The sequence below is a fragment of the Anolis carolinensis genome, chromosome 6 (genome assembly GCF_035594765.1).
Source record: "Anolis carolinensis isolate JA03-04 chromosome 6, rAnoCar3.1.pri, whole genome shotgun sequence".
Taxonomy (NCBI): Eukaryota; Metazoa; Chordata; class Lepidosauria; order Squamata; family Dactyloidae; genus Anolis; species Anolis carolinensis.
Genome location: NC_085846.1, coordinates 22,632,281 through 22,658,556, shown reverse-complemented (window position 1 = coordinate 22,658,556; position 26,276 = coordinate 22,632,281). Strand labels below are relative to the sequence as shown.

The window sequence follows — 26,276 nt, the reverse complement described above, 5'->3', positions numbered from 1 at the left end:
AAGGAACACCCCCTTTTTTGGATTTGCTGTTGAAGGAATGTGGGAATCTACCAATTGAAAGTGTGTGGGGGCAGGGGGTAGAGACTCCTTCTCTTTGAACAGAAGGGATTGAAACTTTTTACTATTGGGTTTCCCCCCATATAGTTTACCCAGGCTTATGGATTGTGGAGTTCTTAAGGTACATCTTCACCTTAATTTAATACGTAAATCTAATAAGAATGTTGCTGTTTCCCAGTTATGGAAACATAGCATATTCCTAAAGCATGGAATTTAAGCCAACATAGTTTTTACTTTGAATTTGTTTTAATGTTTTTTAACTGGGAATTTTAAAATACTGTTTATATTTAATTTTGTTTTAACATTCATATATTTGTATATTTTAAATGGTTATGCTGATGCTTTTATGTTAAGCCGTTTTGAGTTCCCTTTGGGGGAGATAAAGCGGGGTATAAATAAATATTAGAATAGGAATAATACAGCAATTTATTCCTCTTCTTGTTTTATATGTCTTCCTGCCAGTTCTGATATATAGGAACACTATGGTGGACCTATCATTATTAGCAAGATTTGTCCAGAGGGGGTTTGCCTTTGCATTCCTCTGAGGCTAGGACGGTGTGAATTTCGACAAGGACAAATGTAAGATACTGCCAAATGAAATGCAGAGATACAGGATGGGTGATGCCTGGCTTGACAACACTCCTTTTGAGAAAGATCTTGAAGTCTTTGTGGACAAGTTGAACATGAGCCAACAGTGTGACGCAGCAGCTTAAAAAACCAATGGGATTTTGCGCTGCATCAAAAAGAATATAGTGTCTAAATCAAGGGAAGTCATGGTGCCTTTGTATGTTGCTTTGGAATACTGGAATACTGTGTCCAGTTCTGGGCACCACAGTTCAAAAGAGATATTGACAAGCTGGAATGTGTCCAGAGGAGGGCGTCTAAAATGATCAATGGTCTGGAGACCACAAATCCCTATGAGGAGTGGCTTAAAGAGCTGGGTCTGTTTAGCCTGAAGAAGAGAAGGTTGAGAGGAGACATGAAAGCCATGTATAAACATGTGAAAGGGTGTCACAAGAGGGAGTAGGCTTGTTTTCTGCAGCTCTGGAAGCTAGGACTAGGGTTCAAATTTCTGGAAAGGAGATTCCACCTGAACATTAGAAATAACTTACTAAGAGCTGTTCAGCAGTGGAACTCTTGCCTCAGAGTAGGATGGACGCTCCTTCCTTAGAAACTTTTAAACGGAGGCTGAATGGCCATCTGTCAGGGATACTTTGATTGTGCTTTCCGGGGGGGGGGGGGGGGTTGGACTAGATGGCCCACGTGGTCTCTTCCAACTCTATTATTCTATGATTCTATGCCAAGGAAAGAATATGTAGCGGCCCCTTTAAGACCAACCGCTTTTCTTCCAACGCAGCAGAGGCTGATAATTGGTATAAAGCTTATTTGCACAGCTGTGGGAGCGAGGTGGAACTTAACTGGATCCAGAAAGAGGTAATTCATTTGCAGCATCACAACAGAATAGGCGTTTTGAGTTGCCCAGCGTTTTGAACTACATTTCCCAGAATTCCCTACTATGAGCCCTGCTGGCTAGTCCTTCTGGGAATTGAAGTCCAAAGTATCTAAAGGCGCCGCAAATTGAGCACACTGCCATAAGAGCCTCAATGGTTTCAGCGACGCCATTTTGCACCCATAGAGAATGGCGGGCTAGAGTGACTTTCGACACCAGGCTACTCTTCGCTGATGTGCGAAGCCAAGTCATTTAGGCCTCTCGCGCTTCCCGTAGACGTGAAAAAAAAAGTAACACCCTCTTTTTGGATCTGCTATCGAAGGGAGCCAAGCAAAAGCAATGCGGGAATCTACCACTTGAAAGTGTGAGGAGGGGAGTCGAGGCTCCTCTTTGAAGAGAAGGGATTGAAACTTTGACTATTGGGGATTTTTTTCTTACTGTTTGCCCAGCCTTATGGATTGTGGAGTTCTTGAGGTACACCATCACCTTAATTTAATGTGTAAATCTGGTAAAAATGTTGCTTTTTCCAATTATGGGAACACGGCATAGTCCTAAATGTGGAATTTAAGCCAACATGCGTCCCTTATGGATTTTGTGTCAATTCCTACAGAAGTTAATGGAGTTTCCCAAAGGATTGGTATAGGTTTTCTTCTAGGAGTCGTCGCAGTGTCCCATCTGGACTCTCAGTTCACTGCGGTTTTAGGTTTTAATACGATTTTAATTCGTTTTATATGGATTTAAACAGCGATTTTTAAAAATACCGCTGATAGGTAATCCTGTTTCGATGTTTGTATATTTGCAGATTATAAATTGTGTTGACCTTGATTAGCATTGAATAGCCTTGCGGCTGCAAAGCCTGGCTGCTTCTTTCCTGGGGGAATCCTTTGTTGGGAGGTGTTATCTGGCCCTGATTGTTTCTTGTTTGGAATCTTGGAATTCCAAGATGGAATCTTGTTTGGAATCCCTGTTTTTGAGTGTTGTTCTTTATTTACTGTCCCCCAGGCAGGAAACAGCCAAGCTTTAAAGCTGCAAGGCTATTCAATGCTAATCAAGGTGGCCAATTGCAACATTCACACTTGCCTCAAACAGACAGCAGTTCTTTCTTCCACCCTGGACATTCTACATATATATAAGCTCCACTTGCCTAGTTTCTGACAGACCTCACAACTGTTGAGGATGCCTGTCATAGGTGTGGGTGAAACGTCAGGAGAGAATGCTTCAGGAACATGGCCATACAGCCCATAAAACTCACAGCAACCCAGTGATTCCGGTCACAAAAGCCTTCAAAAACACATTAAACATAATAATTATTTTAATAATAAATAAACAACAACAATAATAATAATAATCTAGCACTCCTGGGGATTGGTAGGTGTCGGATAAATATAGCCTCTGGTTGCTTGAGAGTTACTATTACAAATAGGCCTAACTAATACTATACCATAAACTCTATTGACTTATTAATATTGAATAAAAACAGATTAAAACAAATAAAGGGAAGCCTGATGTAACATAATTTTACTGTGTTATAAAAAACAGCTCTGTGAATGTAAAGTATTTTTGGGTTTTTTCCCAATTGCTTGAGAATCTTTTGTATATTTACTTCCATGAGGCTTTTCTTGCCTACACATTTTTTTCCAATCTCTGAAAATGGAACTCTCCTAATTTAGAGTCCATTCTTACACATATTGTTGTGTATTATCTACGCAGCTGTTACTTACAGTCACCTTATGAATGAGAGTCGTTATTCCCTGTATTTATGGTGGGATATCTTTGTACTTCTGAAAATGAAAGCATCTCATTGCTTAAGATGGGATGAAATAAGTGTCTTTGGACTTTCCTGATTTTGTGCAAAGGTCTGTCTATGATGCTGTGCTGTCTATAACAGAAATAATTCCTCCTTCAGGCCCAGCTTACCCTGCACCATGCGGTGTCTCCTCGTCAGCCAGGACAAGCGTCATGATCCCATTGTGCTGCCTGATGCTATAACTGTAATTCTGGGCAGGGGCCCCGAGTCACGAGTCACGGATAAGAAATGTTCTCGGACACAAGGTATGTAACCTGATGCTGGATAGAAGATGCTTCTGGTACAATAATGCAAAAGGATTTCCAGTGGTCTCTTTGCATTGTATCTGATCTAACTGTATTCCTTTACACTGTAGAATTATTGCAGTTTGACGTCACTTTAACTGTCCTGGCTCAGTTCTTTGAAATCATGGGAATTGTAATTTTACAAGGTCTTTAGCCTTCTCTGCCAGAGAGTGCAGGTGTTCACCAAATTACAAATCTCACCATTCCATAGCATTGAACAGTTAAATTGGTGTCAGGCTGCATTAATTTTACAATGTAGATGCATGCTTAATTGAAAAATAATATAGTCGGACAAAAATGTTTTGCCTTAAAACACCTCATTACAAAAGATTGGTATTAAGATTGGTGAGTGCTCAATGTCCTGCCCTGAGGGTACTAGTTTTTGCTCTTACATCCTTGGAGGGAAAAAGGCTTTAGATGATTTTACTCTTTAATCCTTTTATGCCTGTTACCTATGCATGTCTTTCTTACTCTGAAAAATAAAAATCCTACTATCACCACCTCTAATTCTTCTAGTCTAGTGCTAAAGGCTTAGTGACCTGCTCTGTCTGAATTACTTTGCATAGGAACTTTGAATTTCTTGTATATAACAATCTCTCTTTTCTCTTTCTATTCACTTGCAGTGGAATTGCTGGCAAACTATGCCTACCGATCAGTTCGAGTCACACAGGTAAGATGGAGGAAATTCTGAATTTTCTGATCAGATGGAAACTTTTGGTCTAGGAAGAATAGAGAGTTTTCTTTTATCTTGAAGGTGTTGTGCACTCTCAGGGCCCTTCCACACAGCCATATAACCCAGAATATTAAGGCAGATAATCCACAATATTTGCTTTGAACTGGGTTATGTGAGTCCACACTGTGATATATTCCAGTTCAAAGCAGATAATGTGGAAGGGGCCTGTGTGGAAGGGGCCTGTGACAGATGGATAACTTTAGGGGCCTTCCATACAGCCATATAACCTAGAATATCAAGGCAGATAATCCATAATATCTGCTTTGAACTGGATTATCTCAGTCCTCACTGCCATATAATCCAGTTCAATGTGGATTTTATACAGCTATGTGGAAGGGGCCTCGGGCTCCAGATACTGCTGGGCAGCAACTGCTGTGATGCCTCACCATTGATTGTTCTGGTTTGGATTCATTTGAGTTTCCGGCCAAAAGGATTTGAAGGACAACAGTTGTCTACCCGTCCTTGTGGGAGATGGTTTTGGGGTGCAATTCCTAATGCAACTCATGTCTTGTCAGCGAGGGGTGAACCCTACATCGGTGGAGGAAATACATCTGCGTTGTGGGGACAGCACAACACTCCAGGAAGGAGAGACTCTGTTCTTGGTGAATAGATTGTATCCATACCACGTTCGTTTTGAGCAAGATCCCAGCTCCCCAAAGAAAAACCTGCTACATTTCTTCAGTCCCAAACGCCCTCTGAAAGAAGAGGAGGAGGTGGAGGAGAAGGACAGAAAGGCCCAGACAGCCAAGCGAATCAAGTCTTCCTCCCCTTCTGAGGATGAGGAAGAAGACGAAGATGACCCCCATGTGACTGAGAAACTAAGGCAGTTGCAGGAGACGGCAGCTCTGGCAGAAGAGACCCATCCATCGCCCCAGAAACAGCCTGCCTATCAGATGGCTCCCCAGCCCCGTGACTCCTGGGAGGACCATGGCAAGCTCCTGGTCTTTACAAAGAAAGGAGTGGTGCCCAGCTCCAAAGTAAGGCCTGTTAACTCTTTTCTCTGGGGGCTTAACTGCCAAAGGGCACTGTTTGTTTCTTAAGGAACATTGAAGACGTCTGTTGGAAAATTATGTCTCAAACTTCATCTCCTGTCAGTGGTCTGATCCTTTGTTGCCTTTCTGCCCAGGTGGCAGGCTTTGATCTAGATGGGACTCTCATCACTACTCAATCTGGGAAAGTGTTCCCAACCAGCCCTGATGACTGGAGGTAAGCACCTGGCTACATAGTAGGGTATGGGGTGCTGGGGGTGGTATAAGCTCAGGTGTTGTAGAGATTCAACCGGGATGAGACCTGGGTTCAAATTCTCACTTAATCATGAAGTTCATTTTGTCAGCTGTTGTCCCAGCCTCTCATACCTCTATTACATAGAAATACATTAGAAGGGTATGCTCGTTATTTTTTATTCTTTATTATTACATCTTGATTTTTTAAATGTTTTAATTTGTTCGCCATGAGGATCTATTAGCCACCAGAGAACATCTTTTGATGGAAACCAATATCAGTCAATTAAAATGAGCCAATTGTCAGGAGGTAAGATAACAGTTGAGGATAATGGAGGCTTGGTTCTCTCCATCTAGCTATGCTGCCCAGTGTGACATGGACCAGTCACTTTTTCCCACCTTTTCCTGCCTCACAGGATTGATTTGATGTTTAAAATAATTGAGGAAGCAAACACCATGTGTTGCCCTATCATCCTCAGAACAAGCATGGGATAAAAATGTAATGAAAAAAGTTAAAATGCTGGAGATGCATCCTAGATGTACAAGAAGACATAAAATGTAATACTGTGAGAAAAAAGAGGCCGAAACTGGGATTTGCATGTCGTTTCACCATTGTGTGCTTTTCTTAATATTAGTGATAGTTGTCTTGTTTCCATATAGGGGCCAAAAAGTGTGTAATGATTGTTTTCAACCACTTTTGTAGGATCCTGTACCCTGAAGTCCCCCGTAAGCTGAAGCAGCTTCAGAGTGAGGGTTATAAGGTACAGTCCTTTGGCAGAATGCTCCTTTCCTAATCTGTCTTCATTGCTGTTTCTTTCCTGTTGCGCAACTTCACACATCTCTTCTCTCTTCCCCATCACATGAGCAGCTTGTGATCTTCACCAACCAGATGGGCATTAGCCGTGGACGTCTAAGGCCTGAGGTTTTTAAATCAAAAGCAGAAGCTGTGATTGAGCGGCTGGGGGTTCCACTGCAGGTGAGTTGGCTGTTGACACGATGCATCTCCCAAAATGCTTGGCAATGCAAGTAGCAGAGGGAGATGCTGGCATCAGATGCCTATGGCATGACAGGATGTGAAATAGGTACTGCCTTCTATAACCCTGGACTGTGATAATTTTTAATGGGTTATATGTATATTCAATTAACCCTCCACTTTTTGGGGACTTTCAGGATAAAGACTCCCATGAAAGTGGATGAATTGTGACTATCTCTAGATCCCACCCTCTCAACTCATTTTATGCTATAGGTTCATATCAATTTGGGGTGCCACAATGAGCAAAGTGGTCCGTTGGAGCCAAATTATGATAATGATAATGAAAACAGGATCAAAATAGAAAATAAAGAGGAAACGAAATCTGGAATAGATGTACCTTCTCAAACGGAGGCCACAAACTGAATTAAAAGAGCAAAAAATCCCCCCTCTAGAAATTGACAGCTTGTAAGTCCAGGAGAGACCTTTTTCAAAGTCAGAAATTACCTTGGTGGCCTCAGGAGGCATTTGAGGGCAAATAATTGGAATTATTTTATTGGGAAGGGGGCTCAAAGGTGTGGATCTAGTGATACCCCCTCATGGCCAACAGTTTCCCATCCCTATGATGAAACATCCCAATTTTTAATTCACTAATAATGCTTATGTGTTCCCTCCTTGTCACCATCAATCAGACATTACTTGGGGTTTATTACTTAGAAACAGATGTGCCAGATGTCAGTGCAAACACAGTCTGGGTAAATAGACTGTACTTAGGGTTGTAAATTAAGGAAATGTAGAATAAGTGTCTTGTAAATAAATAAATATCAAGGGGTTGCTGTGAGTTTTTCGGGCTGTGTGGCCATGTTCCTGAAGCATTCTCTCCTGACATTTTGCCCACACCTATGGCAGGCATCATCAGAGGTTTGAGGTATATTGGAAACTAAGTTAGTGATGTTTATAAATCTGTGTAAGGTGCAGGTTGGGAGAAAAAACTCTGGACAGTAAATAAAGAACACTCTGAAAACAGGAATTTCAGACATGAAACAATCAGCGCCAGCTAACACCTCCCAACAAAGGATTCCCTCAGGCAGGCTTTGAAGCTGCAAGGCTTTTCAATGCTAATCAATGATTAATTACAACATTCACACCTGCCTCCAACAGACAACACTTCTTTCTCTCACCCTGGACCTTCCACAGATATAGAAACATCACTGACCTAGTTTCCAATATACCTCACAACCTCTGAGAATGCCTGTCACAGATGTGGGCGAAACATCAGGAGAGAATGCTTCTGAATTATGACCATAGAGCCTGGAAAACTCACAGCACCCCAGTAATTCTGGCCATGAAAGCCTTCGACAATACAATAAATATCAAGGCAGTCAGATACAACTGGGTCACCTCTCTTTCCCTGCAGGTCTTTGTGGCAACTGGCGCTGGCATTTACCGTAAACCTGTCCTTGGCATGTGGGATCATCTATGTGAGAAGGTAACTTTGGTTTGAGGACGAAAAGAAGGAATAAGGGGGTCTGTGAAGCTGCACGTCCTGACTTTCCTTGTTTACTTTCCCCCAAAAGGCAAATGGTGGCTTAGCAATATCTTTGCAACAAAGTGTCTATGTAGGAGGTAAGCAACAGATTTCAATCAATGTATCTAATGGACAGTTGAATATGATTGTTTTGGATCTACATTTGCTAATTTGGCCACATTGCAATGAAAATTGGTTTCCGTTTTGCAACAGAGTAGTCCAGCTGTTTACAAGGGACAGTGATCTATATGTTTACAGAATGGAGCTTGGAAAACCCTTTTAACATTATAGATCTTAAATCTAAAATTTCTCCAGCCAGAGGAATTCTGGTAGGTGATTTAAAGTAATGTAGGTCAAAAGTATCATTTCTGAGTTTTGGTTATAATTTGCCACCTGAGCATTTGTTTTCTAGCTCATTGTGATAGAGATGTTTATGTCCTCTTCCCTGCTCCCCATAGATGCAGCCGGGCGTCCAGCAAACTGGGCCCCTGGACATAAGAAGAAGGATTTCTCTTGCAGCGATCGCCTGGTATGGAATAAATCTTACTGATCTTTTGGCTAACTAAGAGTCTGTGGCACATTTCATGTGTACAAGTTAATGTACTTGGTTTGTATTTGGCTTTGAAACACAAAAACCTGAAGACCTGGATTTTTTTCTTTTTAAAATACTTCTATAAAATGAAGTGTTTGTAGGCAGTGGGAGAATTAAGCCAAATGAACAAACAAATGCAAACTGCATGTCCTCCATGTACTTTGCACAGAATGCATCTGTTCTGGAACAAGTAGTCCTCATCTGTTCACATTTCTCTCTGGCATCTTCCTCCAGATTAATATCTCTCCTTCTGTTCATCCTTACAGTTTGCTCTGAATGTTGGGCTGCCCTTCTACACGCCTGAAGAGTATTTTCTAGGCTGGAAAAAGGCACCATTTGTACTCCCCAATTTTGACCCGGTAAGTATTTTCTCAAACCGTGCCTCCTTCATTTTTTGCATTGATTCTTGTAAACTTCTTTTGACTGGTTTTCTGTTACAGTAGGGTCTCACTTATCCAAGCTAAACGGGCCGACAGAACCTTGGATAAGCGAATATCTTGGATAATAAGGAGGGATTAAGGAAAAGCCTATTAAACGTCAAATTAGGTTATGATTTTACAAATTAAGCACCAAAACATCATGTTATACAACAAATTTGACAGAAAAAGTAGTTCAATATGCAGTAATGTTATGTTGTAATTACTGTATTTACACATTTAGAATCATGATATATTGAAAACATTGACTACAAAAATGGCTTGGATAATCCAGAACCTTGGATAAGTGAGACTCTGCTGTATCTCACTTTACTCCCCTTGCTTCCATTCAACATCCTGTTGCTAAAACTCTTTGGACTATTGTTTTCCCTACCTTTATTATTTTTTAAATCTCACTTGAAAGCTTTGTTGTTTTCCAAAACTTTTGGAATTTAGCTTAATGTTATTTTGTTTTATACTCCTTATATTTTGTGTGCATGTTTTTATCAGTTTGTCTTACGTTACATTGTATTTTTTGTATTTTATCTGGATAATTTATTTTATAATGGTATTGTATAGTTTTATCATTTATTCCTTCCCTCTGTGTGTTGCAGATTGACAGGACACACTGTTATCAGTTGTTTGATGGTGCTCTGTAAACAAACAATAAAAGCAACAGTCACTTCTGTAACTGGACTCACTTTTGAATAGTCAAAGCACTTCCTGTGCAGTATTTTTGTGTAATCTGTACAGCAATATTGCAAGGGAAACGAACATAACGTTTGTTGCTATTTTTTATTTAGAGATTTTTTTATCTTGCTCTTCAGCCACAAAAACATTCAGAGCAGTTTACAAAATGTTAATTTCCCCATGACTTCGATAAATGAGATGTAACACATCAGTAGCTACCTGCCTTCCTCCCCACCCGATGATTAGCAGGAGGGCAGTTGAAGGTGTGTGTGTGTGTATTATGTACACGTACACACACACACAGAACCAAGAAGATTATATCACCAAATTCATAGCACCTTCAATTTGTATGTAAATCGTTGTGTTGTATTACCTTATGATCACATGCTGACTCTTCCTCCCAGAGGACTCTAGATCCCAAAGCGCGCCTTTATGACCCTCCAGAAGCATGTCTGACTTCATCCTCCTCAGAACTGGTTGTAGCTGTTGGCTTCCCTGCTGGTGAGAACTTCATTGTGCACTTTTTTAGTTTCATTCTAGCTTGTCATTTTCCAAACCCTGTTGTGCTTGCACTTTCGGGTCATGCCCAGAAAACTTGAAGTTAATTCTTCCTCTAGTCTCAGAATATCAAGACCAAAACAAAAGCTGCAGCCCTTCCCTGGAGTAGTTTCAGCATGCATTTGATCCTGATTTTTGATCAGAGCAGCAGTAGTTCCGCAAAACTGTTATACAATCAGAAGCAATTTCACTTGTTGGAACTTGTGTTGGTTTAAGTCTTTTTCTCACTTAGATCATGAAGGTGGAGAAATGAAGCTTAGAATGTGGAAATGTAGTCGACTAAAGGGGTCTAAAGCAGGCATGGGCAAACTTCACCCCTCCAGGTGTTTTGGACTTCAACAGCCGGTAGGCTATTAGGAATTGTGGGAGTTGAAACCCAAAACACCTGGAGGGTTGAAGTTTGCCCATGCCTGCTCTAGAGTCTGAGCCACAACATGATGTCATGGTTTGTGTTGAATTAAGATATCGGGAGACTAGAGAAAAGCAATGTTTAACTTGCCAAGACAACCCGATGATAAAAGTCACCATAAGTCATAGTTGATTGAAGGTAACTACAGCAAGAGATTTCTAGTGGGACTCTGAAATAAGGTAACCTTTACAGTATAACAGTCAGATCCCTTTTGGCAAAGAGAGCTTAGGAAAGTTACTATTTTGGATTAGATGTCCCAGTTTGCTTTGATGCCTTGTTTACCATCCAAAACTATTTTTTTCCAAACTCCAGGAAAAATCCAGAGAAACTGAGGTGAACTGAACAAGTTTCTCTGTCTCTTTATTGTAATTGGCATAGCAGTAGTCACCAGAAGTCATGAAACACAGAAAGAAAATGGATACACTAGGGCACTTCGGGAGGTGCAAAAAAAATGAGCAGTTTCACAAAATTTTGCATTCAGGACATCTGACGTTTAGATTATTCTTTGAGTGAGGCTTAGTTTGCTGCACCTTCAGCTTTCTGCATCACCATTGTACATCCATATTCTAACAGTAATGTTACCCTTTTCTCATCCAATTCCAGCTGGCAAGTCAACTTTTTTGAAGAAACATTTGGTCTCTGTTGGTTATGTCCATTCCAACCGAGTAAGTTGATAAACTTCAATCCACTCTTCTCCAAATATTTCAGACTAAGACTGGCATCCTCTGCAGGTATAAGTCAACCTTACACCTGGAAGTAATCAAGGAGTCTGGCATTCCCTCCCTCCCTCCCTCTAAAATTTGCCATAGAGCCCCTGCAACTTTCCCCATGGTCATTCTTTGGGTCATGGAGAGGAAGGGATAGAATGGAATAAAGAAATGTCTAGCTATGTCAGATGTAGAACAATTACATCATCTACAGAGACCTCCAGAAGATCCTGGTGGTTATCAGTAGATGATGTAATAATTTCATATATGACTACTGGGTCATAGCCAGATGCTTGTCCCATTCTTTCACCACCCACCAAATGGCATTGAGCTGAAGGGACTGCAGCACCTTACAACTGGGACAGTGAATGGCCAGGTATAGTGTATTATTATTATTAACAACTATAGCCCATCTTTCTCTCCATAGAGGCTCAAGGCAACTAACAATCCCACACTTCGGTCATAATAGGCACTCTGAGTCTCCTTTGTGGAAAGAAAGAGCAGGGTATAGATGATGATGATAATGATAATAATAATAATTAAAGACACTTGGGAAGTGTTCGACTTATGATTTTGTGAAACGAAATCCAGCATATCTATCTTGTTTGCTGTGTCATACAATAATAATATTTTTTCGTGCCAGGAGCAATTTGACAAACTGCAAGTCGCTTCTGGTGTGAAAGAGTTGGCCGTCTGCAAGGATGTTGCCCAGGAGACGCCAGATGTTTGATGATTTACCATCCTTGTGGGAGGCTTCTCTCATGTCCCCGTATGGGGCACTGGACCTGACAGAGAGCTCACCCGCTCTCCCCAGATTCGAACCGCCGACTTCTTGGTTAGTAGTCCTGCTGGCACAAGGATTTAACCCATTGCACTATCGGGGGCTCCAATGATTATGATGTAGTGAGCCATACAGGATTTCAGCCAGTGTCTCCAATTATTCCCAGTTAGTATGGCTGGCTGTTCAAGCTAAAAAAGACAGGAAGTTTAGCTCATTGCACCTGGAGAGCACAAGATTGGAGAAGGTTGCTGTAATATAAAAGTGGGGGCCATTCCACCCTCTAGATGTATTACACTTTCGTCTTTCACAGTTCCTTACTTTGGCCATGCTGGATGGGAGTAGAGTTATAGGCCCCAAAATCTGAGGATATGAAGTCTCCCTTAGCTTTATTCTATGAGACTATTCTCTTCTTGCAACCTGTATTCCCTTTCCACACAGGACACACTTGGTTCCTGGCAGAAATGTGTAGCTATGTGCCAGGCATCACTGCAAGCAGGGAAGCGTGTAGTAGTGGACAATACCAATCCTGACCTGGAATCAAGACAGAGGTGAGGATCCCCCTGTCATCAGATACTATTAGGTTCCTAGTCCTGGAGGGTAAGATTACTACCAGAAGGAAATATGCCTCCAGTTTTCTGAAAAAGCACCGTTCCTTTAATCCACCCAGGTTCATTGAGTGTGCTAAGGAGGCGGGTGTTCCCTGCCGTTGTTTCCTCTTCACTGCGTCATTGGAACAAGCTAAGCATAACAATAGAGTAAGTACCCTGTCAAGATGACAGCACTTTTTAGTTCTCCTTATACCAACAGAGAAACTAGGTTATTTGGCTGGAATCACATCAAATACCTTTCCATTATTCTAATTTCACCTCTAATTTCAGTTTTGGAAAAATGAATTAAAATGCAAAGGATTCAGTTTCTTCTCATATTGTAGATGAAGCTTATAAACAAAGCAGAAGGGCTGCCAACTTTCTAGCCAGAGCTTTCTAAACTGTGTGTGGGCTGCAGTGTGTAAGTGTGTCGAGCAAACCTAATGAGAAGCCTCTGAATCTATGTGAAATAAGTAATAAATCATATTTTAAAATATATATAAAGGTTTTTATGAGATAATTTGTGTCCCCATACATTTTGTTATTAGGTTTCTGAATCTTTTACAAAAGGGTGATTCAACCTCTGGTTTGCTAGTAAAACTGAATTGCTGTATTGCAAAATGATGCATGTCTAAAATGTGTCACCAACATGAAATGCTTGGAAAGCTCTGTTCTAAACCACAGTTGAAGCCTGTTTCTCTAAGACAAATGTAGGCAAAATGCAGCCTCCATCCTAAATTTTAACATGAAAATAGCCATATATATGATATAGCATTTTTGTGGGTAAATTCCCTCTCCTTAAGACAGAGGTGGTGAGATGATTACCATTTTCTAAATGTTTTCTAAGTAGAGAATTCCTGTCTTAAAAAAAAAAGTATGCATGTAAAGCCCACAAAGAAAGGTCTTTGGTTCTTTTTCAGTTTCGGGAGATGACGGAAAAGGGACACGTGCCTGTCAATGATATTGTTCTGAACACTTACAAGTGAGTTTCTGTATGTCCTACACAGGAGAGGGTGGCTTGCTGTGAAAGGGGGGTATTGTTTCTTGGGATGTGCCCCCTGCATAATTCAAAAGAGTTGTTCTGGAATAAAGCACCCAATATGTATATCTGCAAATATTGCAAGGTTAACAAAATTATTCTATGATTTGTGCTACTTCAACAAGTAACTAACTCCTATGACCACAATCCAGTTTCCCTTGAATAAAACAAGTTAATATATAAGGTTTCATTGTTATACAGGAGGAAAAAATATGCTTCAGGTTATAGCTGATCTCTGTGATGAAAGTTACCTCACCTTCCCCAGTGGTCTTCAACTCTCTAAAATATTTTATGATGTCATTTTGTCATGTAACATTATGCAGTTCTATTACTTTTGAGACAAACGCTATTTTTAAGAAAAAGATTGTCCGTAGGGTGGTAGTTCTCAACTCGTGGGTCCCCAGGTGTCTTGGCCTACATCTCCCAGAAATCTTACCCAGTTTACCAGCAGTTAGGATTTCTGGGAGTTGAAGGCCAAAACATCTGGGGACCCACAGGTTGAGAACCACCGCTGGTGAGGCTCCATTCAGTACTGGAACTTCTTAACTGGCCATCTTTTATTTTGACAGGAGCAAGTATGTGGAACCATCACTAGAAGAAGGTTTCTCTGAAATCCTCAAGATTCATTTTGTACCTCAGTTTGCAGACTCTCAAAAGGAATCACTTTACCGTCTATTTTCGGAAGGATGACAGCAAACCCACAGGACATCAGCACCCTGGCCCCATTACTAAACACCATGTCCGACCTGGTCTTTTGGAAATGCACTGCCTTTGCCTCAGAAGGCATGAATCTGAAGTGTTTGAGCTCCCCCTGCTGGTCAGAGGGCAACCTTGGTTTAAGCATGATTTCTTTGGAATATTTTTTTGGAAGTAATGCAAAATAAAGGTTTTGAAACCCAAATAGTTGTTCTCTTCTTAATACATTTTTTAAAAAGGACTCCTCTAAAATACTGCTGTAGTTTTTGCTTTAGGGAAACGATCTTGATCTAGAGGCACATCATAGACTGGATTTATGAATCGAGTACCATATGATTTTAGCAGTACATTGGCAAACTTCTAATTGTTCAGAAATGAATGCCGCCCTTCCTTTCCACCATTATACTGGTATGAAGAAAGACTCTGTTAAAGAACTATGGCACCTACTCACTTTAAAAAAGGGAAGGTTCCTAGGAGCAACAACATACTTAACTGCACAGCAGTCATTTTCCCCAAAAGGTTTATTTTACAAAAAAAAAATTAATAATAAAAGAACATCCATTCTAACACACTCAAACCCAGTCCGGTATTCAAAGGCCCTCAAGATGTGTCCATGGTGTCTCCCTCTGAAAAACAAAACAGAAATGTGTTAAAAGGAAGGAACTAAGTATGAATAATCCTAACTAGTTCTTGATGTACATAGGATTTTTATATACTTTGCCTAAAGATTGAAATGTCAGGGAAGGGAGCAAACATAGCAAGGGAGGTTCACATATAGCCACAGGAATTGAGGCAGGATGTTTAACTGTGGCTCTTGTTATTTTCGGCGAAAACATTTATGATAAACCTCAAAGGCAAAACTAAGAATTCAACTATCGTGTTTGTGGTATACTGTGCCTTTAAGCCACACTCTCTGGTTGTTACAGCTGTAATGTAAGAACTACTGATTGCTGGGATATATAGCTTTTGTGCACCCAAAGCCTCAGTAGCCTTCCTAATGTTTGGAATAAACTCTTTCCTACAAGACTCTGCTGGCTGTTGAGCTTCTTTCATACGAAGAATATTACAGTGTTAGTGAAAAGCCATCCTGTGCATTTTTGGATAAAGCTGAGCTCTTTTATTTTTTGGGGAATGCTTTCTGCATCCTTTGTTAGCAAAGACTGACTTTGCATCAAAAGCAAAATAATGGCCAGGCTGACCCCAGTGAGATATGAACCAATTCTCCTTCCCCACCCTCTGTGGCCACATTTACTCACTGACTTCGTTGAACATAAAGGCATCCTGGTATTCTTTCATGTACTGAGTGGAGCGTGACTCATCCAGGAACAATGAGTACACACGTTTGATGTCATCCACTTGAACCTCCGTCCCCTGTGGATGAGAAAGGAGAGAGTTAGTGCTCCCTGCAGAAACGGGACCAGCCAATAAAGGTCCTCACTGACTCCAGGGTAAAAAAGAAAGCTTCCATAATCCAAGGCAGAGAGCACCAACTAAAGTGAAGACAACAGAACTGCATACTCTCAGCTTCCAAACATTCCCTTGCTTTCTATCCCTCAACTCCCTAAGGATGTAGGGGTCCCTGCATTTGAAGATCCTTCTACTTGTCTAGTTTCAACATACACCCATAATCTATCCAACATCTTGAGCCCATTAACAAAAGCATCAAGTGGCTTTGCTACCAATTCTAATCCACAGTTTCAGACCAGTTTAAAGAAGTTTTTTACAGGACAAGATGTCTTGGTATGTATACACAGTAGGACCCCAAGAAATTCTTGGGGTTGCATGTCAGACTGAGAATGGGGGGAATCATACAGGTTACTTGGACACATAAGAGAACCAGCATGCTGGAAATTGGTCCATATTTTTACATTCATTTGAAGATCTTCTTTCCCATAGGACTCTCCAGGATCAGAGCTCACCTTTCTCTTGCGGCACACCAGGTTGGCTGCTGTGATGAGCTGGATGGCGTAGCGCAAGGAAGTCTCCAGGCCAATCCGAGTAAGCACTGTGTAGGCATCTTCATTCATTTCAACATCTTCCTCCTCACATCTGCAAGGAAAAGAAGGATGGCACTTAAACGCCTCCTCTTAACCACACAGAAGACACCAAGAAACAAATAAAAACAATAATTGTGAGAAGGAAGATGGGTGGCGTAAGGGAATGGAAATGCACACGTTCCTTTCCTTGGCAGAAAAAGTACTCTACCAGAACCAGTGTGATGAAGTGATTTGAATGCTGAATTCAGATTCTGGAGACCAAAGTTCAAATCTCCATTCAGCCATGAAAACTCACTGGTTAATCCTGGATAAGTCACACTCTTCCCCTCAGAGAAGGCAAGGTAAAGCCCCTTGGAACAAATCTTACCAAGAAAACTTTGTGAGAGGGTCACTTGAGGGTCTCCATATGTCAGGAATGTCTTAAAGGCACGCATTAACAGCACAAGCCCTCACCGGATTTTGAGGATCTGTTTAGTTTCCTTGTCACTGTAGGGAGAGGTTGAGATGATGAGCATGCGATCCAGCAGGTCAATAGGGATGCCATGGGGGCTCTGATAGTTGGTGCCACGAATCCTATGCCAAAGAAGAACACAAACAGTGAAGGAGGGAGAGCTGCAGGGCCATTAAGCCAGAGTAAAGCATGGGAAGTACAGAAATCTTTTTAAAGAAAATACAGGCACAAAAAGTGAGACTTCAACATTTGCTGTCATGTTGAGCTCTATTCATGTTCAGTGGGGGGGGGGGGGGGATGTTGCTGGGGAGGTTGTGGATGAGATTTGGGGTGGAATTGTGTGTTTTAAAATGCATTTAATTGCATTAGTTGTATTTTAGTTGCATTTTTAACCTAATACACACAGTACTATTTAATTGGTTTAAATTTTTGTATGTGCTTTGATTTAAACTGATCAAAGTGTGTGGCTGTAAGGCACCTTGATCCCCCTTGAGGAAAAAGGTGGAGTAGAAATCAAGTACATAAATCATCATCATCATGATCATCATGCTTCTAAAACCCATTACTCATTCGTGCTGGCATAGGGTGCGCCACAGTCCCCTGCTATGATGGCTACTAATTTACTGGGCATTATGGGATTTGTAGTACCAACACAGCTCGAGGGCATTTTCTTGAATATTCCTGAATATCCTTCCCCAAACTACAAAGGAAACATTGTTTCTTTGAACTACAACTCTCTACAACTCAGTATGGCCACTGTAATCGAACAGTAACCTTAACCCAAGTTCTGCCTAACTGTGCCCTTGTCTAACATTGCATTCCCCGGAGTGCCCTAAACAAAGGCCCATCTCTATGTGATGTCAGGCTCTATGACTAGGAGCCATGATTACAGCAGGATTTTCAGTAGCGAAAGGAAGCATTTTGGTGTCTGATGCAGCTTATTCTAACTTTTAGCTGATACACAACAAAGAAGATTACGCCAAGTCATGTGCCTTGGTGCAGACTGTACCCACCTTTACTATCAGTCCCTCACAACCAAATGGCATAGTGCGAAACCTGTGCTAAAGTGATCAGGCTAACCTGGTGATGCCTCGATTAGTAGCCATGATGAGGACAGGTGCCATGTCACTCTCCAAGGCCCGGTTGAGAAAGGAAAAGCACTCAATATCCAGCATGTGGACTTCATCAATAAACAGAACCTAAGGAGAAGGGAGAAGAAATCACACTGGATGGAAGAAAAGAATCCTTACAATCCTCCAAACAAAACGGTATGGAAGAAGTGGGCATACAAGTATTGATGTGCCTTAAAACATAGAACTCACCCCTGGGATCACCTCAGCCTTGCCCTCCTCTCGCCACTCAGCTACTTTGGCATTGATCTGCTCCCGGACCTCTGACTTTATTTCTCCGGTATCACCTAGGGACACACATAGGACAGGATGGTTATGAGAAGCTACTTTCCTACATTATCTATCTCTCTCTTCCCCCCACCTCCCGCAAATAAGGGATACATTACATAACCAAACTTCACGGTGAAGTTTGAAGAGAACTTTAAGTTACAAAAAAAGCTGAAGAGCCTTGCCAACCATTTTAATTCATTATATTAAAACATCCACTTTATATCTCAGGCTGTGTTCTCAAGATAATACTGCTCCAGAATACTCAAACCAGTAAAAGCAGGAAAGAGGTAATTATTTGTTACATTTTTAACCTTTTCTTCATTGGAGTAATATACGTGGCTCTCCCTGTGGATTATTCTGTCAAATTTTTTTACCATCATATTTCCACAACATCGTAAGAAAACAGTGTCATAATTCCATGCACGTTTCACATCACAAGCAAATTAACCTTATTTTATCTTTCTTTCCTACGGGCTCAAAACATTTGCCCATTAAATGTCCTATTTGTAATAGTAAAGCTGATATTACTATAAACTTCTTTTTAAGTTAAGTTAAACAGATCAAGCAAAAAAGGTCCTCATCTAGTACTAAAACCATTTTCTGTACTACTTAGCTCTATGTGCATTACTTTTGTGCTGCATTCTCTGCAGAATTTTTTTTGAAAAATTGCCTGTGGATTCTGTATTTGCATTTCAGCTATAATTACATTAATAAATCAAATTATCCACATTCTTCTTAACTCTTTTTTAAAAAACTAAATCCACTCTCATGCCTCAAACCTAATTGTCTGGAGCACTATCAACTCAAAAGTCTGATATCCCATAAAAATGCACAAAACACACACACAACCTTATGGTCTTATTCATATGACATTTTAGAATATAAAGCAGCCGTGGGTGGGCAAACTTCAGCCCTCCAGGTGTTTTGGACATCAACTCCCACAATTACTAACAATCTACTGATTGCTGGGAATTGTGGGAGTTGAAGTCCAAAACACCTGGTGAGCCGAAGTTTGCCCATGCCCGATATGATACCTAACTATACATCCTACTTCTTTTCACTGATGTAACACATCCAATTTTCCAACAGAGTCTGACCCTATCTCTTTCTCCCAGAAGTCCTTCCCCATCCTCATACCAGAAAACAGGGCCAGGAAGCCTTGTGTGCGGCTGTTGATGACATCAATTTCATGCAACGAGACTGTATGCACCACTTCCTTGCGCTTCTGCAGCTCCCCATCAGGACATTGCACAAATTTTGTCTGAAAGAGAAAGATACAATTAAAGGACTGAAGGCACTGCTCCCAAGCCCTTAAACTCTGAGCTGTGCCTACAGTACAAAGTAGGATAGGAATGATTACAAAGGATGCTACTCAATGGCCAGAGTTCTAGTAGGGACATCCGCACATCCAAATTTCCCTTACTAAGGCAGTTGTCTGTTTTTGGGCACCATGGGGGTATTCACTTCTCACGGCAGCATCCAAAACCCTGCTTCTTGACATTATGCCACATAGCCATTACATGTTTCTTGGTGAGCAGGTTGGCTTGGAGGAGTATCTGGCTACATCCCTCATAACCAGACCCAAAAGGATGACATCAGTCCTGAGATCCACTGCTGTCCTCACAGGGTCTCAGCTCTGTTGTAAATCATGTCATCTCTGATTATGGGGAATGTAGACAAATACACCACAAAACCTGCCTGCTTACTATGAGACATGAAATAGCTGTGCAGGACAGTGACAATGCTATGCAGAGGAGTGGCTCAACATAGCATAGGTTTATATGCCAATATTTATACAATGATGAGGGGATGTTGTATTGAGCCTAAACCATTCTCCATTGATATATTTGGGGATAACAGTAAAACATTGTATTTCTTACCCGCCTCCCCTCATGGCCCAAAGTGGGAATGAACTAAATACATTCTGCATGCAAATCAGGTAAGTCACCATTCAGTTATGAGCTGTAAAGGCTGCAGTCTGTCACACTAACAGCTGAACCTTGAGATCCCTATATCTTAACCCCACTACCATACCTGTGAACCCATGGCATCATAGTCTCGTGCGCGAGTAAAAGAACGTCCAAGTTTGGTAATCTTTCCAGTGGCTTTGTCAATGGTGATTACATCTCTGAGGAACAGAAAAAGGAAATCTTAATACTATTTTCCCCTGGAAGGAAGATACCTACAAAATGAACAACCTCCCCAATTCCAAACGACGACCCCAGAAAGACAAGATACATTCTCAAGAACTTTAAAGAATGTTTTGAAGGGTTCACTCTTTTTCCATGTCTGCTTTTGCATCTGCATTAATTATGCTTCCAGAGCACTTATGGTAGCAACCCCTCTGTGTCTGGCTGCAGCATCCAGTGATGACAAGCCCTTTGCTATGGAGAATTCAAGAATCCCGAGTTCTGTATATCACCCAAACTTACCCAGCCTGTACTTTTTCTTTGGTCAGTGATTCAATCATCTTGGTGCCCAAGTCATAGATGGTTTCCATTTCAGTTGTTTTCAAGGTAAGCTTCCCCACCTTTGCACCCTACAAGGGGAGAAAGAGGACAATCAAACTCTTCTAATAGCTGTTACATTTAATAAACAGTCTGCAGAAGATAGTGCCATCATTACTAGGCAAATGGATATAACAATATCTGCCCCAGACTCTACTTACAGTACCAGTTGCTGGGCGATCTATCTGGATCTCTACCACTTCACCTTCAATTATTTCTGTTTCCTCCCTGTAAGTACAAAAGCACAGATTGTCAAACCAGTTACAGGAGATAAAGGGTAAAGTAAAGAAAACTCCAAACCAGTTAAGACTCTGTTCCTACAAAGATGGAAATAGTTGTCATATGTAAAGCCGCCTTGAGTCCCTTTTGGGGTAGAGAAAGGCGGGATATAAATAGAGTAAATAAATAATAAATAACTGGAAAAGCAAGTAATCCTGCAAGCTCTGTTGTATCCATTCATTCCTACTCCAAATCCATTAGGCTTACACTATTTTATCTGCAATTTTTCAATCTATTATACTCACCTTTATCTCCCAAAATAACATTAAAGACAGCATATACAATTTTACAAAAATTGAGTGCTACAAAACAAACAATAAGCATGTTTTTGGTCAACTGCCAAAATCTACTAGTTTTCCAATGCTCTAAGATCCCAGTTGTTTATTTCCTTATTTCTGGTTTAATTCACCCAGCTCCAGTTTCAACTTTTCAGCCCCTTTCTTTCTCACTGAAGCCACTAAACTAGGAAATGGGGTATGTGACTCTGAATATTGCTAAACTTGAACTCCTATACCAGTATAGCCAATGGTGGGAAATAAAGGAAAAACCTATTCAACGTTTTCTAGAGGGGCTCATTTTCCCTATCCCAACAGTAACTCCAAGCCACCCGTAGAGAACAAAATTAACCCAGACACTTCTCACTTGATGCGGACACCAATGGAACGGCGAAAGGCCTGAGTCAGTGCTTCTGTCTTGCTCATCTCCAAGGAGAAGATCTCGCTGCCAGCAATAGCTGTGAAAGGGGTGTCAAGGCCCAGCGCCTGTGCCATTCCTGAGAAAGGAGAGCAAGGTTAGCTTAACACAAAGATACAACTGAGTGCATTCAACTCAAGAAGAGACACCAGAATAGGGAAATCACAAGTTAGCAAAGCTATTCCTATGGAGTAATCAGCAAATCTCTCCTGGATTCTAGCATCAGCTCCTTACCCATGGCAATGGCAGTTTTTCCTGTGCCTGGCTGCCCAGCAATCAGGACGGCTCGGCCAGCAATTTTGCCCTCCTTGATCATTTCCAAGATCACACCAGCAGCACGACGAGCAGCTAATTGGCCAACCATTCCCTGTGACACCTAGCCGTGGAAAACACAGAAGGGGAAGTGGAGAAATAGGAAGACAAAACAGTCCCATATCTTCTCCCCATCCTCATTTCCATCCCAGAAACATATTCCTCCTGCTTGTATACAAAAACCACCTTCAACTTTTAAAGCAAGCTGGCCGGAATAAGATAACACTATGTAACACAATTTTTGTTTCTGGGTTATAAATGTCATTTCCTAATTGGCTCTATCATAAAAAATAGGAAGTATATTAAACTGTACAAACTTTGTTTTTGAGGGATATCCTATAGCACATTTTGCTTGAGTTTTTCAATGAATATCTCATAGACTCTCAACCAATTCAACCTAGTTTCTGGAGTATCAAAATAAGTACCTTTTATTATTAAACAAGAAATAACACTTTCAAACCAGGAACAGAAAATGTTTCAAATTTTGTTACATAATCAAAGAAATGTAGAATGTGCAAAAATCAGAACCCAGAATGTTATCTGTATTACTTATCTCCTCCACACAAAGTAGCATAGGAATAGGTTTTTGGTTTACAATCTCCACCAACCCTATCTAGCTAGTCAGTTGTGAAGGATTATAGCCGAAAAAACATACGGAGGACCACAGTTGTCTATCATCTACAGTCAGTGATAGGAAAGGCAGTTAACTTCCCAGGGACAAACTAAAATAAACAGATAATTCAGAGAAGAAATCTCTAGATATTTCAGAAAATGCAACCCTTAATTTACTTATGTGTACTTCTTTCACACAAACATCTGGGAGATCTAAGGTTCCCCATACTGCTTGTACATCTACTGTAATCTCCTAGCATCTTCACTTGATCTACTCTTACTAACTATATAGGTCCTCATCCAGCAAGACACCCAAAATTCTTTATTCTAAGTACCTGTCGGGGTTCCAATGTGTCATCCAAGCCAAGCCCTCTGATGTGGGAGTGGGCACCTAGAGACAAAGAGACAGTTCAGGATGGGGGTGATGAATATGTAGGAAAATAGATTCAGAACTAAAGCCACATCTAGTCTTATGCCGCCCTTTTACCAGGTGCTGATCTTAGCTATCCATTCCATGGAAGCAGCTGGAGGTAAATCCAAGAACAGAAGACCATGGAAACTCACCAATGCGTTCAATTCGGGTGACATCTCGGACTTCAGGGACCTTGGTTGCCTGAAGAAAGAGCACATACTTAGTATGATTTATCAGATCCCCAAAGTTTCTTTCCCCCTATCCCCATGTAAATTAATTTTTAAAGAAGAAACTATTCATATTCACAATTATTATCAAATACACACTATGAAAAGAAGATAAAAGCTAGTTAAAGATAACTTCAGGATCGATCCAAGGTTTAAATGTTTTATGTGGTGTTTGATTGCTGTTTATAGGTCTATAATTTTAATAGGTTTTAATTTATTGTTATATGTGGTTGGTTTGATATGTGATGTTTTTATGTGTAAGGCACTGAATTTTGCCATTAATTACGTATGTTGTGAACCACTTTGAGTCCCCCTAGGAGGTATATAAATGCAATAAATAAATAAATAAAACTAGTCTCCCAAAATCAACAACAAATCCCTTTCAGCAGCTCAATAAGAAACATGTTGGTAGATAATATGTGCAAGAATATAAACACAGAAACACAAACAAGCCAAATCTATGGAGTGGTGAGAGCACTGGGATCTAGAGTGCCATAGCAGCAGAAAAGTTAATTTCCAATAAGACTTTCCTGTCTCTGTAGAATTAATGCAATTTCACCCCAATTGAATTGCTATGTCTCAATGTTATGGAGTCATGGACACTGAAATTTTACAAGGCCCTTAAACTTCACTGCCAAAAGGTGCTGGTGCCTCACCAAACTACAAATCCCAGGATTCCATAGCAACGAGCCATAGCAGTTAAACTGCATTCATTCTATTGTGTAGATCAGGCATGGGCAACTTTGGCCCTTCAGATGTTTTGTAATTCAACTCTCACAATTCCTAACAGTCAAAGTTTGGCAATGTCTGGTGTAGATGCACCCTGGAACTCAAACCCACCTTAGGCTCCTTCCACACTGCTTTTTCCATATTAAAATCTGATGTAGTTTATGTGCTTCCCATTGCAGTTTTCTAAATCTTAATTATATAACTCGGAAGTAGAAGATGGGTTGGTTGTTTACTAGAAAGTGGGATCAGTTGCACCTTTGAGACTGAGCGCTCCACCCAGCTGTTAGGAATTGTGGGAGTTGGAGTCCAAAACACCCGGAGGGCCCAAGTTTGCTCATGCCTGTTCTACAGTGTGGATTCTTCGGCACTGCAGGCCTCTGATAAACTACATCGCCAAAGATGAGAGGTGATGGTGATGATGGAAGATACACTCCAACTAAATCAGGGAGTGCTTTTGCTCTGGGCTTCCCTTTACAAGATTTAAAAAGAGAGAGAAAAAACAGGGGCTAAACTACTATAAAACTACTGATCCGGGGTATTTTTTAAGGAGGGAAACGACGCTCTCGCTCACCGCCGCCGTTGCCATGCTGCTGCTCCCGCCGTCTCTCGCGCCGTCTCGAAGCGGCAGCCGGCTCTGCCTCCTCAGCACCGGAAACAGGAAACGGCCTCAGGTTTCGAGACGCTCTGTCAAAGGGAACGTCTATGCTGCCTCAGTCCTCCAAGCCCTTGTTGCCTCTCATTCTAGCTCAGCTATATAAAGGTTGTCCATAAAGTCTTTTTACCATTTTGAATGGTAAAGAGACTTTATGGACACCTTGTATATTATGTTAAATGAGGTTTTAGATGTAGTTATGTTTATTTGCCATGATAATTAAGAATTCAGTACTAGTAGGGGATAGACAATGCAGCCTTCCTAGTGATGCTACACCAGTCTTGGGCAAACTTGGTCCCTCCAGGTATTTTGGACTTCAGATCCCACAATTCCTAACAGCCTTTGCCCATGACTGGTGTAGATACACCCTGGAACTCAAACTCACCTTCTTAGGCTCCTTCTACACCGCGGTATAAAATACACATTGAACTGGATTATGTGGCAGTGTGGACTCAGATATGACTTCACTGTAGGTAGGCCTTTTGATGGAGCTTTGCCCTCTGCAAGTTGGATTTGTTTTGATTATTCCACCACTCACACTCTTATACTATAACAACAACAACAACAACAATGTATTTATATTCTGCCCAATCTCCCCAAGGGGACGCAGGGTGGATCACAGTACATATACACGGCCAACATTCAATGCCGTTTGGACAGGAAGGACAGAACAGACAGAAAGGAGGTGTGTTGTCTCAAAGTCCAGCTTCGATGCCTTGGAGGTTGAGTTCGGATTCAATCACAGGGATGTGCTGTTGCTCCATTCTCTATGACAAAGAGCCATCAGGACTTCCTCCTTCCACCTTCCCTTTGACCATCACATTTCTGGTCTTGTTCTTTATGGTGTGGTAAAATACCTCCCACACTAATTAGCGGTTCCTAATTTCTCTACTTACAGCTCTAAGCTTCGGTAAACAGTGAGCTGGACTTGACAGTCAAGTGCTCACCCTGACCGGGCTTCAAACTGGCCACCTTTCGGTTGATAGATCTTATTACTGCTGGTGATTTACCAGTCTCTTTCCCATCTGTTTCATTGCTAATAGCTCTATGGAGAACCAGGGGATGACTTAGCTCTGCAACTGGGAAGGGGAAGCTTTAGAGCGATCGTATCAATCACCCTGCCCGCCTCTGTATTCCACAGCCTGACCAGGGCATCAATAGGATCACCTACCCTGATAGCTGGCAACTTCCCAAGGGACATCAGGAATCCATCCGGATCCATAAGTCTTCTGGGGTGGCCCATCTTAATGAATTTGCCACCTCCGCAGACGAAAGGGGTCCCAGTGAGTCTAAAACTGACCAGGTAAAAGGAACTGTTGACAGTTCCTCCACTATCAGATTACATCTCCTTTGCCTCCCTGGAGCCCCTGGTGGTGAAGCAGGTTAAACCGCTGAGCTCCTGAACTTGCCAACCCGAAAGGTTGGTTTGAATCTGGAGAGTGGGGTGAGCTCCCGCTGTTAGCACCAGCTTCTGCCAAGCT

At 41.3% G+C, this 26,276-nt stretch overlaps 2 protein-coding genes across 4 annotated transcripts; one reads left to right on the top strand and one right to left on the bottom strand.

Moving 5' to 3' along the window:
• The first annotated feature begins 1,389 nt into the window (after nucleotides 1-1,389).
• pnkp (polynucleotide kinase 3'-phosphatase) lies at nucleotides 1,390-14,729 on the top strand. 2 transcript variants are annotated; one of them, XM_008113584.3, is made up of 17 exons: nucleotides 1,390-1,491; nucleotides 3,414-3,559; nucleotides 4,222-4,268; nucleotides 4,847-5,308; nucleotides 5,458-5,537; nucleotides 6,255-6,312; nucleotides 6,420-6,527; nucleotides 7,939-8,010; nucleotides 8,099-8,147; nucleotides 8,508-8,578; nucleotides 8,908-9,000; nucleotides 10,152-10,248; nucleotides 11,318-11,379; nucleotides 12,641-12,750; nucleotides 12,870-12,957; nucleotides 13,710-13,771; nucleotides 14,398-14,729. In XM_008113584.3, the coding sequence occupies exons 2-17, from the start codon at nucleotides 3,433-3,435 to the stop codon at nucleotides 14,516-14,518; spliced, it is 1,707 nt and encodes a 568-aa protein (XP_008111791.1). In that variant the 5' UTR covers nucleotides 1,390-1,491; nucleotides 3,414-3,432; the 3' UTR covers nucleotides 14,519-14,729. The 2 variants fall into 2 exon arrangements, with proteins under 2 accessions (XP_008111791.1, XP_003222735.1); XM_003222687.4 differs by lacking the exon at nucleotides 1,390-1,491 and adding an exon at nucleotides 1,684-1,981.
• A 298-nt stretch (nucleotides 14,730-15,027) lies between these two features.
• On the bottom strand, nucleotides 15,028-24,817 carry ruvbl2 (RuvB like AAA ATPase 2). 2 transcript variants are annotated; one of them, XM_003222686.3, is made up of 15 exons: nucleotides 24,715-24,817; nucleotides 23,340-23,388; nucleotides 23,111-23,166; nucleotides 22,086-22,227; nucleotides 21,801-21,930; nucleotides 21,041-21,107; nucleotides 20,805-20,911; nucleotides 20,407-20,500; nucleotides 19,510-19,633; nucleotides 18,295-18,389; nucleotides 18,053-18,171; nucleotides 16,975-17,094; nucleotides 16,444-16,573; nucleotides 15,781-15,895; nucleotides 15,028-15,150 (listed from the first exon to the last, which is right to left on the bottom strand). In XM_003222686.3, exons 1-15 carry the CDS (start codon nucleotides 24,727-24,729, stop codon nucleotides 15,125-15,127), a joined length of 1,389 nt encoding a protein of 462 aa, XP_003222734.1. In that variant the 5' UTR covers nucleotides 24,730-24,817; the 3' UTR covers nucleotides 15,028-15,124. The 2 variants fall into 2 exon arrangements, with proteins under 2 accessions (XP_003222734.1, XP_062839803.1); XM_062983733.1 differs by lacking the exon at nucleotides 24,715-24,817 and adding an exon at nucleotides 24,255-24,522.
• Nucleotides 24,818-26,276: the final 1,459 nt, after the last annotated feature.

What these genes read in the sequence shown, in the direction of transcription:
- pnkp (XM_008113584.3), top strand. Translation starts at nt 3,433, where the DNA reads ATGCGGTGTCTCCTCGTCAGCCAGGACAAGCGTCATGATCCCATTGTG. An exon ending in TTCAGAGTGAGGGTTATAAG is followed by an intron (nt 6,313 to 6,419) that starts GTACAGTCCTTT and finishes TCACATGAGCAG; the next exon opens with CTTGTGATCTTCACCAACCA. An exon ending in TCTCTTGCAGCGATCGCCTG is followed by an intron (nt 8,579 to 8,907) that starts GTATGGAATAAA and finishes TCATCCTTACAG; the next exon opens with TTTGCTCTGAATGTTGGGCT.
- ruvbl2 (XM_062983733.1), bottom strand. Translation starts at nt 24,284, where the DNA reads ATGGAAAAAGCAGTGTGGAAGGAGCCTAAG. An exon ending in ACACATTGGAACCCCGACAG is followed by an intron (nt 22,228 to 23,110) that starts GTACTTAGAATA and finishes TTCCACGGCTAG; the next exon opens with GTGTCACAGGGAATGGTTGG. An exon ending in ATCGCCCAGCAACTGGTACT is followed by an intron (nt 20,912 to 21,040) that starts GTAAGTAGAGTC and finishes CTCCCCTTGTAG; the next exon opens with GGTGCAAAGGTGGGGAAGCT.